The sequence below is a fragment of the Galeopterus variegatus genome, unplaced genomic scaffold (assembly GCF_000696425.1).
Source record: "Galeopterus variegatus unplaced genomic scaffold, G_variegatus-3.0.2 Scaffold5691, whole genome shotgun sequence".
NCBI lineage: Eukaryota > Metazoa > Chordata > Mammalia > Dermoptera > Cynocephalidae > Galeopterus > Galeopterus variegatus.
The window spans coordinates 106,571-121,742 of record NW_007731802.1 but is presented as its reverse complement, the minus strand read 5'-3'; the positions used below and the strand labels follow the sequence as shown (position 1 = coordinate 121,742).

Sequence of the window (15,172 nt, the reverse complement as noted above, 5' to 3'; positions counted from 1 at the left end):
TTATAAATATTCTATATTTTTTATATTTTTAACTAAATTCACAGTGACTGAGAGGGTATACAATAAAATCACAATAGAGGTTGTGTCTGAGAAGGAAAGAAGGGAAATACAAAAAGGACTTCAACTTTATGAATGATGTTTTACTTCCATTATATTTTTTAAAGATCCAAAGCAGATGCAAGAAAATGTCAACTCTGGGTGGTGGGTGTTTATAATATTTTTTCTCAAAATTTCCCTGTATTTTTAAAATTACTCCTGTGCCCTGCACATTAATGTTGGTAAATGTTAGTTATAAGCATGTTCAGGCTCAGCAGAACATTGTTTATAATAGGAGGTTCAGATGTTTTATGGGCAAGTTCTAGCAGACCTAAAAGGAGCAAATAAATGCTATGTTATTTGAACTGTTCCCAAGCATTGGAAAAGATGCAAAACTTCCCAATCCACATTTCACACCTGACATATTTAGAATGTGAAGTTTGCATGTTGGCAGATGGCCAATAAAAACATTTGCCTATAAAACTGAGAAATCTATAACTGGAGCAATAAAACGAATAAAATAGACTTGGGTCAAAAAACTATTACAAAATAAAATTTTAAATTTCAGGTATGTTGAGAATTCTGCTATGAAAAAAACAAATTATTTACGGGGATGTAATTCCTTACACAACGCCTGCACTCAGTCGGAATGCAAGGAACACTGTTGAGAACTTGGTGCAATGCTGAGTCAAGAGGCATCCCACTTCACATGACTGAAATCTCCATAGAAGATGCGGGAGAGAGAACTTGAACAGGGTACCCATCAAAACGTCATTTCCGGAAGACATTCCATCCATGGTAATTCCTTTGTGATGTCAAGCTCTCTCTCTCTCTCTCTCTCTCTCTCTCTCTCTCTCTCTCTCTCTCTCTCTCTCTACCTCCCCCACCCCATCTTCCTTTTTTTAATTTTTATTTGAGATCTCAGTTGCAAATACTTGAGTCAATCGTATTCCTTATTTTATGAGACATTATCATCTTTTGTGTTTGCAAGGTCCCTCTCTTATTTATTTTTTTCTTTATGTACTTATCGGTTAATTTAATTCCTGTTCTCTCTATGCCCATTCTTTTTCCATAGGCAGCTATTCTACCCTGTTTAATGCATTCATTTGCATGCATTCTTACAAAGTGTTTATCATTGTTTGGTACACATGTACTTTGGTTTATGTAAACGGCAATGTGCAATATATCTCATTCAGTTTTGTCACTAAGCAGAATATTTTTAAGATCCATCTATGCTCAAGCCTTCTCCATTGAACCATTGGCCAGGGCTCTTCTCCCGTCATCACCATAGAAGTCCTCCTCTGGTTTGCATTTCCAAGCAGATCATAAGGCTGTTTACCCACAGTCTTGCCCCGTGCTAAGCAATGAGATCATCTGTGAAGTTTAGAACTAGAGACAGAAACGTCTCCTGCGCCATTTGATGAATGCTTTTCTCACTGGCAAATTAATTGAATACAGCAGGCACCTGTCCCACCAGCAAGTCCTATTCTCCCTGCAAAGGAATTGCCAAAAATGAAGAGTCTGTGTGGAATGATAAACAGAAACAAAGAAAAGATCACTCTCGGTGCAAAAGGCATGGATGGCTTCAGTACATAGAGGCACCTGAATAGGAAAACCTACCAGTTTCAGAGGAAGTTATCACTGCACAGAAGTCTATCCTCCACACCTGACATCATGCCCCTCCCTTCTATTGAGGTGCCAGCAGCCTGTAACACACTGTGCGGATCTTCAGGTCTCATTGTTTCAGGGTTCCTTTGGTTAGTTTCCTTTCATGTGTAATGTTTTTCTCAGAATGTCCCATACATATTGGCAAGACATATTTGACTATGGGGGACCATGGACCACAGTGGTTGAGAGGTCTGGAACAGATGATGTTCTGTCAGTGAGTACCTGTTAAGTATATGAGCAGATCATAGGGTCAGTGTCCCTGGGCTGGGGAGAAGGACCAATAATCCAATCTGGGAGCAAGTCAGAGAACTAGTCCTAAAGAGCACAAGGACAGAGGCCCAATCACCCAAACTGGGCAGGAGTCATCAAAGGGCAGGAGTGGGAGTGGGGATAAAGGATGGGATCAGCTGGACCAATTTAATGCTGACGGCCAGTGTGCTAAAATCAAACTTTTAGTTGATCTTCACTCAGGTTTGATTAGGCATGTTTTATAAGCATCTGTTTCAAGCCAATTGTTGATTAGAGAACAAATAAATCAACCTTGAGTATTGCCGTACAACTAAATCTAAATGTGGAGTGTGTATATGTGTGTGCATGTGTGCACGTGGGGGGAGGAGGGCAGTAATGAAGGCAACACCGTTTCCCAGTTGGAATTAAAAGGACAATACCTGGGCCGGCCCGGTGGCGCACTCGGTAGAGTGCGGCGCTTGGGAGCACAGCGGCACTCCCGCCGAGGGTTTGGATCCCATATAGAGACCAGTCCACTCACTGGTTGAGCGTGGTGCAGGTGTGACACTGAGGGTTGCGATCCCATTGCCGGTTGCGATCCCGTTGCCGGTTGCGGGCCGAGGGTTTGGATCCCATATAGAGACCGGTCCGCTCACTGGTTGAGCGTGGTGCAGGTGTGACACTGAGGGTTGCGATCCCATTGCCGGTTGCGATCCCGTTGCCGGTTGCGGTAGGGGCGCAACACTGAGGGTTGCGATCCTGTTACCGGTCACGAAAAAAGACAAAAAGAGTAAAAAAAAAAAAAAAAAGGACAATACTTATCAGAAGACTAGAACAGAGCAAGATACTTGGATTGAATAAATGATAAGCCAACCTATATCTTGGGATCAGAGAAGCAGAATTACCAATTCTGACATTAGTCAATGCAACTACCAGTAGAAACCCTCTATCTGGCCCCTTCCGTGCTCAGGCACTAAATTTTTCTCTATTGTCATTCTACTCTTTTTTATTCAGATACTTTTATCATGATTATGACCCTCAGGACCCTAAAATTGGTGATCTAACCATTAATTCTTTCTCTATAGGTACAAAGTACACATAATGGACAGAAAAATAAGAACTATGAAAATCTGTGTCCCAGTGATCAATGTATTGCTGCTCCCCTGCAAATATACCCTTCATTGCCTGCTCTATGATAATATAGATGGACCGTACAAATATTTCTCCTTTGTCAGCTGATGCATTGTTAAGCTTTGTCAATAGAAAGCACTGGAGAGACACTGAAGTAAGAAAGTGTTTCTTCTCCTGGTTTCAGTGTGCTCCACCAGGCACAGGTAGCACAGGTGGATTCAGCTGTGCCCAGCTGTTGTAATGCAGGTGGCTTCTGCAGCATAAAGCTCCTACAGCATGGAGACTTCTGCAGTGCCTGATTCCTGCAATGCCTGAAGATTCTGCAGCACCTGGACACTGCATCTCACAACTTCTTCAGTACCTGGATTCTGCTGCATGAATTGGCCAGAAGTGCCCAGCACCCAACAGCACATGGCACCTCCCCATGGGTGGCTTCCCCCAACACCTCAGAGGGCAAATTTCCAGCAACTCCACCAGCGTGGCATCTCAGCAAACTTATCCACCATCCAGCAAGCCACAACTCTGCTACTCCAGCAAAGTCTAGATTTCAGCCTGGGGGTGAGGGTAGGGAATTCTCTTCCTTGGGTTCTTTTTCTATCTCAGACCTAGAAGCAGTGACTAATGCTAATTCTAATATCTGCTATTCTTATTTTTTAGGATGCTCATTACCTCTTACAAGCTAATTCCCCTTTACCTCAATCCCCTGTAATAGTTAATAATTCTTTATATTAAAAATTCCCTGTACAAATTAATATGTGATTTTTGTCTCCCTCCTGATTGGACTTTGACTGATAAAGAATTGGAGCTTGGAGTGATCCCAGGAAATAGATCTACAAAGGTAGGACTTGGGGATGGACCTGGTCATGCCCCTGTGCTTGGGCACAGTGCTGAGATTCTTGCTGATGGGACATGAGATGCAAGTAATCCATGGTTCGTAATTGTGATGAGGTGCTAAACAAAACAAATGCCGTGACATCCCAACGGCCATTTGACTGTGACTGCTGTAATGGTGTAATAGGCGGCCTATTAGAGCATTATAAATAAATTCACACACACACACACACACAAAAAAAAAAAAAAAAAAAAACCCAGGTGGGTTGGGGGGAAGAAGACATAACAACTACAATTACTTGAAGTTGTTACGACAAGCAAACAGAAAGGACATTGTTGGGTAGGAGAGAGGAGAGGGAGGAGGGAGGGAGGTTTTGGTAAGGGGCAACAATAATCAACCACAATGGATATCGACAAAATAAAATTTTAAAAAAAAGAATATAGGGGGGAGAGGGAGGAGGGAGGGAGGTTTTGGTAAGGGGCAACAATAATCAACCACAATGGATATCGACAAAATAAAATTTTTTAAAAAAAAGAATAAATAAATAAATAAATAAAAATAAATTGGCCATTAGCTGAATTGATCATTAAAACCAGAGTTGAGTGAATAAACTCTAAGCTATTCCCGATAGCCAATATCTCATGTTTATTTTAATCTATGGTTTCCCTGAACCACTTCTTTCTTTGGCTTCCCAAGTCTACTAACCATGGGTAAACTGAGACCACTCAGCTCGTAAGAGCTCTTGGTGATGAAAAGTTTGGAAGCCAGTGAACTGTTTGTCCTTACTCTTTTCCAGCTTAAGCAACTATAATCTGAGCCACCTGCTATCCCTGCAGACCACTGCAGACCCACTGACTTAGAGGACCCACGATCTTTGCATTCAAATGTGACCTGAAGGAAATCTGTGAAGGGTGTACTTAAAGGTATAAAAGCACCCTGAGAGTCTTATTCATTATCCTTAACCAGTCACATTTTCATCAGTAGTTGGCAGCAAAGGAGTCTGCCTAGCATCAGAAGAAAGAAAAACTGGAGAGAAAGTTTTGCTGAAGTGAAATGAACTGACAATATCAGGAAATGCAAGCTACAGTGTGGACCATGCTTGCTGGAAGGTTATCCTAGGTTTAAAAGGATATCTCCTAGTAGCTGGACAAGTTCTCTCTTCAGCACCTACAGAGAATGTGGGGCTGAACTCGGAGTAAAGTAAGAAAGCAGGCAGCATTTGTGCTTGGCCGGAAGCAGGCATCTGTAGCATGCCTGTGCATTTGTAGACAACAGCAAATCCTCAGAGGAGGTGTGAAGAGTGTTCCATCAAAAAAGTATCGCCTTATGGGAGCTGTACTCACAGCTGGGTTCACAGGAAGTTGGCAAGAAGGTGTTTGCTTTGCAGAGACTTGGGGAAGCTGGTTGGAAGCAATTGGAGTCACCACTGGATGATTTGCCTAAACCTGTCACACAGCAAGCTGGCTGGCAGGAAGAAGATTTGCAGCCACTTTGGCTGTAGGAAGTGGGTCCACCACAAGTTGATTGGCTAGAAAGCAGGGTGCCATAGGAAGCTCGTTTGCAAGAGTTCTTTGCAGAACAAGGGGACTGGCAGTTAGCCACTGGCTAGCAGATGAAGGATATGGAAGGAGCTGGCTGGCAGTGAAGTGGCTGGCAAGGGGAGAGCACAGAGCAAGTAGGACTGCAAGAACTGAACACACAAGTTGATGGCTGGCGGGGAACGGGAATGCAAGGAACTGATTGGCAAGGCTTGAAAATGTGCCAGATTGGTTGAGAACAAGTTGATTTACAGTGATGACCTTCACCACTGATGGGTTGACATGAACCTCCTTGGCAGCAAGCAGGTTGACACGGACTAGCTGCACAGTTAATTGGTGGGCAAGATGTTTCAGGACAAGAAGTTACTTCAGAGCAGGATGGCTGGCAGTATCCAGCATCACATCAGACTGATTGGCCACAAGCTTCCTGGTGTGATCCCGACATGCAGACAGGCTCCCAGCAGGAACTTTGTTGGCAGGGGCTGTCATCACAGCACTTTGCCTGACAACTGGTGGATTCCGAGCAGGATGGCTGGCATGAACTAACCAGACAAGGAGACTGGCCAGAGCTGGATTCATAGCAGGCCGTGTGAGAACATATGGGCTGGTAAACAAAACCCACAGAAGAAGTTGCTGGAAGGCAGGAAGGTTGACAAGAAGTAGGTTCACAGCCACCTGGAGCACTGCTGGATGGCTGACAGTTTTCATGGCATGTGACCAGTTGCTAAGTTCTCCTCTGGCAGGAACTGGGCAAACAGATAACATTTTGGAAGCTGCCACCATTTGGGCATGTGGAGATGGTGAGCACAGCAGGAATGGCAGTGGCATTGCCAGGACAACACCTGTCCACCATGGTGCTGGTGTTGACCTTGCTGGGAAGTTGCAAACTCAGTATACCTGAGTTTGAAAGACATCTAATGCATAGGGGCTTTTATAGTCCCTCAGTAGTCGTGTCGGCACGACATACAGCATCTTTCCTTGTTATTGTTTTTACTCATTTGCATGCAAACATCTGATTAGCAGGCTTCAGGAGCCTGGGAGATCTTGTCCCCACTTTAAAAACATGTCTGTTGAGCTGAGAGTTTTCTTTGATGAATTTGGATTCATTGACACTGCTCCTGCTCTGGGAGGAGCTGTCTCTTTTACAGGTTGTCTCACAGCCTCACTGAAGCAGGCCCTTCCCGCACTAACTTCTCATCAGGAGGCCTCTGCCAAGCCGAAGCAGCCGTGCTCTTCCTCCAGGAATACGGTTCAGCACCATTCAGACCATCAGGAAATGAAGCTCTGGCCCAGCAAGGGGAGGGGGTGTCAGAGATGGGGAATGGAAAATTAGCGGAACCCAAGGACACTCTAAGTGTCTCCACCTCTTTCTCAAACCTTCCCATTTGGCTTTCCTGAAACATAACTTTACTAGTACTACGACTACTGCTAACAATAGTAATAGCTTCCATTTATTACATGCTTAGCGTGTGCCGAGCCCTTGACTGTATTTTCGATTGAATCCTTGCAGTAGTCTTAGTTAGCAAGTATAATTTTCATCACTATGTTAGAAGTGGTAAAAGTAACTCAGAGAGTTTAACTCATTTCTCAAAATTATGCAAGTGATAAGGAATAAAAAAGATTCAAGCCTAGATTTGGCTGACCCCAAAACCTCTGATCTTAACCGCCTATTAGACCTCCTGCCTTTGGGAGGATAGGAAAGGGGGACTCTAATATGGTGGCGAAGGCTGAAATTTGTACAGCGACATGCTGCCTCTTGAGCAGGTTGCACAGGCCCCATCCTGAGGAACATCTGTCCACTCCAGGGTAATCATCAGCTAGATCAAACGGGCATGAGTACTTACCTCTGCTTATCAATACACCCAAAAACAAGCTTTTAATTTGGAAATTTTTAAAACTGAAAAATATTCTGTCAAGTGGGATTAAACTCATAGTATGGAGTCAACAACATGTGAATTCTACAAACAGAAAAACACAACCACGGAAGTGACATAAGGACATCACTGCGAGGTGATTTTTAGTGTTAAACAAACCCCTTCCAAGAGGAATTCGTGAGGGACTTTCCTGACCCTGCTGCCTTTCGTCTGGGCTTGTCTGGGCTCCTGCATCACCATCTAATTTCAGCATCCCGCACCAGTCCCTGCACTGGCCTGGTTCATGCTGGAGGTGCACGATGCAATGGAAAGATCATGGTCTGGGGAGCCAGACAGGGCTGGTCTTGACTGCTGGCTGTGCTACTAATTCACTCTCTTGGACATGTTAGCTAATTACCCACGTCTTCAAGTACTGCGATTTCATCAACTGCATTGCTGTTTCTTAGTTACCTTTGTTCTTTTTTGGCTGTCTCACAAATTATTGAAAATGCTGGAAATGCTGAAGGGTACTTTGCAAAGTACTAGCTACAAAATACTTTTCCTTAGCACCCTCCTCATCCTCACTTTAAAAGAAAGAGATTTTTCTGATAAGAGCAATGTCTGGAAAATCCTCACTCTTGTTATTAAAATGCCTTTTTTTCTGCCATGGGTTTTTATGTAACACCAAAGATCGTTTCTTTTGCCTTTCATCTCATGTCTGTTAACTTGGCATCTTTCAAATTATAGGGATACTTGCATTATGTTTTATTCCTGAATGTTTACACTCCAAAGCTCTTCATCCCTCAAAAGGAAATACTTTTGGCCTTACCAAATAGGTAGGAGCGCCGCCGCGCTCCCAAGCGGCGCACTGTAGCAGTGCGCCACCGGGCCGGCCCTGGGCTTTACTTTTATAGTAAAACGCCACACCACTTTTGTAGTTTTAAAGCAATCCATTTTCGCATCCATCTTCCAGTGATTATGCTTTTGTTTCCTTTCCTCTTAAAGAACCCTCTCGATATAGAGAACATCCATTTTGCTGTGGTTCAAGGCATAAAGACATCTAGGGTATCACCAAGGGCTGTTATGACAATCAAGAAATATGATGATCCATAAAAACACAGGTTTTGGACAGAACTGAGTTTAGACATGTGTATGTTACGTACTAGCTGTGACTATACTGAATTTTTTATTATCTATGTATATGTGTGTATATATGTGCATGTATCCCCGTGTGTGTGCGTCTGCACACATGCATGTGGTCTTTGGGGGCTTGTTTATATCAGTCAACATCATGTTAGTAGGCTCACCCATATTGTTGCATGTAGCCATTGTCCAGTCATTTCCACTGCAGTAAAATATTTCATTGTGTGAATACACAATAATTTACTTGTCTATTGATGGGCACTTGCATTATTTGTCCTTCAGATTCTTTATCTTATAATAGTGAAGAAAATAGGAGAGAAGAAATCTCACTTCTCAGAATTGCTGTGATTTACATGAAACACTACGTCTAGTGCTTGGCATAGAGATCTAAAACTCTGGCCAACTCCTCTCTTAACTCTAAAGGAGACAGAGATAAATCCCAATGGCCTGATGAGACAGTAACTCCAGCATCAATGTGCAGGACATTTCATTTTTTACTTTCTCCTACTGCCATTGTCTAGCCCAGTGGTTCTCAAACAGGGGTGATTTTTGAACCCCCAGGGGATGCTTGGCAATGTCTAGAAACATTTTTAGTCAACCCACTCGGGGGTGCTACTGGCATCTAGTTGGTACAGGCCAGGGATGCAGCTTAACATCCTACATTGCATGGGATAGCCCCCACATCAAAGAATTATCCAACCCAAAATGTCAATAGTGCCAAAGTTGAGAAACACTGGTGTACTCCCTCTGGTGCTTCTGATGGCTCATGCTGCACCTTGAGGACAAGAAATAGCCCTCCATTCTATGCACTAAGTTAGGAGGTAACTGCTTTGAAGAGACTCTGTCCTTGGAAATTTTAAGAGAATATATGTGGAGTTTATAAAAAGAATGTGTCTTACAGGTACTAGGAGAACCTAAGGAAAGTTCTTGCACAAGAAACCCAAGTTACCCACCCTTCTTTGTTGTAGATATGATCCCCACTTGTTGTTTTCATCCCACTGTGGACCCCAAATCCATTGGCTTCCTCCCCAGTATTTCTAATCTTGGACTATGTTCTTCTATTGAGTTCTCACACCAAGGCCAGGGGAATGTTCCAAACTCCAGTGCTCTTCGTGTCAGTGCTTACAGCCCCTCAGTGCCTTCTTGTCAGCCCTGCACCAAATCCAAATGTCTCAGCCTAGCATGCAAGACCCAACGTGGGCAGGTCACTCTCTACCTACCTGATATCAGGGCTCACCTCTAAGGACAACTCTGCCCAAGCCTCAGCTAATGAACAGTTTGCTTGCAAGCCCCATTCACTTGTACGTGTTTCCACCGCCTTGAAAGCTCTTCCTTCCCTGTTTGTAGCTGGTTAATTCCTGCTTGTTCTGAAAGACTCACCTTCAGTATCACATTGCCCAACAATCCATCCCTGGTTCCTCCCATGCCCTGCTGAGTTCACAGAGCCCTGTGCATGCCTCTACCCCAGTACTTAGCACAAAGGAATGTAGTAATTGTCTTTTGCCCTGTCTGTCTGCCCACCAGAGAGTGAGCTCCTTGAGAGCAGAGACTGAGACGTTTGTCTTTTCATTCCTAGAGCCTAACACAGTGCCCGGCACCTAACAGCTATCCCATTTACACTTGTTGGATGGATGGACGCACAGATGGATGAATGTCTGGATGGAGCTGGTGACACCGATAAAGCAAGTCACGGATGAGAATACAGCATTAACAGAAGAGCCATGAGAACAGCATGTCACTTTAATTTAGCTACTTTTATTGGACAGTTAAGTATTTTATCTCATCAAAGAAGCCCCCAAGGAACACAAGCACACACAGCAAGGGGCACATGCACAAGGACAGAATAAAAATTATGTCAGGAAAGAGAGTTGAGATAACTTAGCAAAGCAGCTCTTCTTAGCTTCATGGCAGCAGAAGACAGGAACCCAGAATATCCCCTCTCGGTGACCAGGAGGTCTTCGTTTGGACCATTAAGATACCAACATTTCTGGTGACTTCTGGGAAGCATGAGCGGATGGTGAATAACAGTGCAGACAGAAAAAGATTCTAGCTAAGTCACAACCAGCTTCGGGGAGGGCAGCCAAGCCCTCTCTCTAGCCAGCGACTTGCCTTGCAGGAGCTGGTGGGCTGAAGCCAGGTCAGCAGTTGGCAGGCGTGCCCGCAGCAGGCTGAGCGGCTGCGGCTTCACGCGTCGTGGGGCTGGTGGGTTTGGCCGCAGTAGGCTGGCAGGGACACTCCTCTGAGCCCTCCGTCTTGCAAGGGGTTGAGTCAGCACAATCCGGCTGGCTGGAAGAGGACTTTCTGCAATCCCGTTTGCAGAGGTAGGACTCAGCGCAAGGCGGGCGGGAGCAGTTTGGCCGCAGTAGGCTGGCAGGGACACTCCTCTGAGCCCTCCGTCTTGCAAGGGGTTGAGCCAGCACAATCCGGCTGGCTGGAAGAGGACTTTCTGCAATCCCGTTTGCAGAGGTAGGACTCAGCGCAAGGCGGGCGGGAGCGGACAGGGCGGTAAGAGTAGGACGTGACGCAGACCGGGCGGCGCAGGACGGAGTAGCACCTGCGGTAGCAGGCGGGACGGTAGGAGACGGAGGTCAGGTACGGCTGCCTGTAGGTGATGGGGCCAGAGCAGACTGGGCGGCAGATTGGGCGGCAAATCGGGCGGTAGGAAACCGAGGTACTGCAAGGCTGTTTGCTGGAACTGGGTATGTAGAAAGTCCGCGGGCAAGTTGGTTTGCAGATGGCAGATGCAGAAGACCCCGGACGGCCGCAGAAAGGTTGACAGGAGGCAGATGGGTAGGAAACGGGCTCACAGCTGACGGAACGACAACGCTTGACTACGTAGCGGGTAGGTCGGCATGGACTGGGCACGCAGACGCTCGGTGAGCAGGGGCTGGGCTCAGAGCAGGCGGGCTGGCAGATACTGGAGACGCAACAAGAGGGTTCTTGGCAGGTGCTGGAGACACAAGGTGGCTCGCAAGGGTTCGGAACACAGCAGACAGAGTGGAGGCAAACAGGCTCACAGACCAGAGCCACACAGGTAGCTGGCTGGCAGACACTGGGCTCTGAGCAAGATGGCTCACAAGGACTGGGGTCAGAGCAGAGAACCTGGCAGCCACTGGCCAAAGAGCAGACAGATGGACCGCAGCTAGACGTCGGGCATACTGGCTGACAGCAAGGGGGCTCACAGACGGCTGGTTGGCAGGAACTGGGTACAGTGCAGACAGCTGAACAGCAGCTGGGCTCACAGACGACTGGCTGGCAGCAGCTGGGCTTACAGAGGACAGGCTGACAGGAAGTGGGCACACAAAGGACTGGTTGGTAGGAAGTGGCCTCACAGCCCACGGACTGAGCATAGCCACTTACGGAGCAAGAAGGTTCACAAATGGTGGCCTCACAGCACACCGGTTGGGCACAGTTGCTCACAGAGCAAGAAGGCTCACAAATGGTGGCCTCACAGGTTACAGGTTGGGCACAGCTGCTCACAGAGCAAGAAGGCTCACAAACGGTGGCCTCACAGCACACGGGTTGGGCACAGCTGCTCACAGAGTAAGAAGGCTCACAAATGGTGGCCTCACAGCACACGGGTTGGGCACAGCTGCTCACGGGACAGGAGGGTTGACAGCATTGTAGGCCGCAGCTAGCTGATCCACAACTGTCTTGACAAGTCAGCAGTTGCCATGTCTGGCTCCGGCAGGAACTGGGCAAACAGATGGGCCTTCCACAGCTCACCTCAGTGGAGAAGAGAGAGATGGCTGGCATGGAGCGGCATTTCCTAGAATAACAGCTGCCAGACATGGTGGAGGTGCCTCTGTTACCTTGCGAGTGCTGAAAGGTAGCTGCCTGGCTGTGACAGCTCTATGAGGCCCTCACTTTTATACACCCTCACTGGCGTGTGCTGTTTTGGGCCCCTGCATCTTTTCCTCATTGTTGTTTGGGCCAGTTTGCAGAGGAACATCTTATTATGCCAATGCTTGTTGATTTGGAAGTTGTTTATCTACCCATAAAAAAGCTGTTTGTTTATTGACTTGTAAATTTGGAATCCTTGGAGCCACAGGTAGTCTTAGAATAGGCATCATCTCCTCCAAGCTGGATGATCTATATTTCTGAACATCATGAACAGGGAAGGAGAAGAGGAAATTATAATTTATCCCCCTTCTAGTCTTTTGCACGAGGCCCTGGGTTGGGGACAAAGGTGCCCACATGAGTAAGACCCACTCACCCATTCTCATGGATCTCGCTTTCTAGTGGTCAGAAAGCATGCCAGCAAACCCATTGCAATACAGTGATAAATTCATCAATAGACATGCAGGGATTAGTAGAGACGAGAGTAATGAATTCAGTCAGGGAGCAGACATCTGGCTGGATTTTAAATATCTGCACTTTCTAGTAACGGTCTTATTTAAAACCATGAGCAGTCCCATGAGGCAGAGATTCTTCTTCCCCATTAGAGATGAAGAAATGGGGGCTAAGGGTCAGAAAATTTAAGTCACTTGCTAAAGATCACATACATTCCGCCCTTGATCTAGGGTGTCTGTCCTTCCTCACCAACCTATCTAGACTGATCTTTCTCAGGAGACTTCATCAAAGTTGCACGTCATTGGCTTAGCCTGCTGCTAGCCTCCATCCTGTTCCATGAGCAGCCCTGACCTACCTGTGCTCTGCTGCTCTGGAATGCACCTGATCCAGCCTCTCTGCTTCTCCTCAAGCATTCAGTAGGCCTCCAGGGTCCTCCTTGCCTTTGGAGATTTTGACAGCTCCTAAAAGAAAGATGTCCCCAAGACCCAAAGGATGAAGAGGAAAGACAGGAGGTTATAGGGTGGCTTTCCGGGTTTATCTCTCAAAGACATTGTGAACATGAGACTCATCTTTGCAACTGCTTGATTCTGATGAGGTGAGAAATGAACCCTAGATTTCTAGACTCCAAGGTCTGACATCCTTGCTCAGTGAAGGGCCTACCTTGCCTCCACCATATGTTTTCATCATCAGTGCAAAAGGCAGGCTCTCCCCTGAAAAAGCTGAGTCGTTTGCACCATTCATTCATCCCTTCCTTCATTCATCAGTTTATGCAATCATTCAATTTCTTCTTTATTTATCCATTCAGCTCAGTCAACGTGAGCTTTATGTGAGGGATACAAAAAGAATGAGTGCAATTCTGGCCAGAAGGAGCCCAAGTTTAGAACTGAGATAGGCTCATTCATAAGCAATGATGGTACAGCATTATAAAGACTACAGTAGAAAGATGCACAGGGGGCTCTGGGGACAACCAGGAGAAATACCAGCTTGGATTTTGAAAAATTAGGGAAGCTTTCTTAAGTATTTCAATGACCAAATTGAATTCTCAAGAAGTTTTACAAAGGATAGTAAGAGCAGGAAAAGGATGAGCTGTAAAATCCAAAGACACAAGAGGCATGATATATTTGGGGAGAAGCAAATGGTCCAACATAGCCAGGCTAAAAAGTACGAGGGGATAGGAAGGGACAGTGATGAGACTAGAGGGGTCACTAGGCACCCAGTCATGAAAGCCTTGTGGACCATGATTAGCACATTGGATTTTATAATACCTGGGGTGTTAAACAAGGGAGTAACTTGATCAGGTTTTCCCTGGGGAAAGGTCTCTCTGGCTGTGGAAAAGGGAGGAGGAGGACGATTCTGGAGGTGGGGAGAGCATTAGGGGTCTGTGGCAATTACCCAAAAGCTTCATGGTTACAACCTGTACTGGGAAGTGCCTTGGGGCTGGAGCGATATGAGAGAATTTAAAGAGGCAGAATCTACAGGTCTTAGTGGTTGACAATGGAAGATTAGGGACAGAGAGTGCCACTCTTTGAGATGTGGCTCTCCAGCAATAAGGAAAGGGGACTTTTGGACAACTCTGCAGAGGATAAGGCAGAGGAGGAGCCTCCAAGACCATGTCCCCTACTCTTCCTAGAACCTCTCCTCTCCATCCACTTCTCTTCCTCACCTCAGCCAGCCATGAAATTCCAGATGGAGATGGTCCTCCCCCAGCAGATCTCTCATAAACTGTCTCAACTGGGGACATCTTTCTTTTAGGTAGTTTATCCATTATGCTGGAATGTCATCTCCTCAAAGAATCCTTCTCAGCTAAATGAAATAGCATTTCTTTTAACTATGTAGCCCATTCCTACTTGATTTTTTCATAGCTCTTGTCACCTCTTGACATCATATAAGCCCCATGAGGGAAAGGCCTTTGCCTATTCCCTGTGTATTCACAGCCATGTTTGATACATAAGAAGTGCACGATTAATATTTATTGAATGAATAAATAAGGACCTCTGTGAACAGCTATGAAGGCAACCCTTTGTCAGTAATTCAAGAAATCACTACCTCCACTCATGCGTCCAGGAGAAATGACCAGGAGCAGTGTAATAATCACCTGCTCTGAATCATGACTCCCCATGCAGACCTACTGGCCTCTTGGCAAGTTTGTCCCATTGGCATACTCCTTCTCTGGCTGCAGCTTTGTCCTGAAGCTAGGAGGCCAACTCTAGCCAGAGCAAAAATGACCGGTGGCGCACTGCTATAGTGCACCGCTTGGGAAGCGCGGCAGCGCTCCCGTCAAGGGTTCGGATCCCACATACAGACCGGTTCCCGCTCACTGGCTGAGCGAGGCGCGGGAGCAACGCCGAGGGCTGCGATCCCGTTGCCGGTCCCGGTCCGGTACGGGGGCGACACTGAGGGTTGCGGTCCGTTGCCGGACACGGAAAAAGACAAAAAAAAAAAAAAAAAAA

General features: G+C 46.2%; 2 protein-coding genes across 2 annotated transcripts; both read right to left on the bottom strand.

The window, feature by feature from the left end:
• Window positions 1-5,203: 5,203 nt before the first annotated feature.
• Window positions 5,204-6,286, bottom strand: LOC103605270 (keratin-associated protein 29-1). The gene is given in 1 exon segment (XM_008589847.1): window positions 5,204-6,286. A coding segment is annotated over 1 exon segment (1,083 nt).
• A 4,281-nt stretch (window positions 6,287-10,567) lies between these two features.
• On the bottom strand, window positions 10,568-12,221 carry LOC103605266 (keratin-associated protein 16-1). The gene is made up of 2 exons (XM_008589843.1): window positions 10,873-12,221; window positions 10,568-10,730 (listed from the first exon to the last, which is right to left on the bottom strand). The coding sequence occupies exons 1-2, from the start codon at window positions 12,219-12,221 to the stop codon at window positions 10,568-10,570; spliced, it is 1,512 nt and encodes a 503-aa protein (XP_008588065.1).
• Between the last annotated feature and the right edge of the window lie 2,951 nt (window positions 12,222-15,172).

Coding starts and splice junctions, on each gene's coding strand:
- LOC103605266 (XM_008589843.1), bottom strand. CDS start 12,221: ATGTCTGGCAGCTGTTATTCTAGGAAATGCCGCTCCATGCCAGCCATC. Junction 10,731..10,872: donor TGCAAACGGGATTGCAGAAA/GTCCTCTTCCAG, acceptor ACGGGATTGCAG/AAAGTCCTCTTCCAGCCAGC.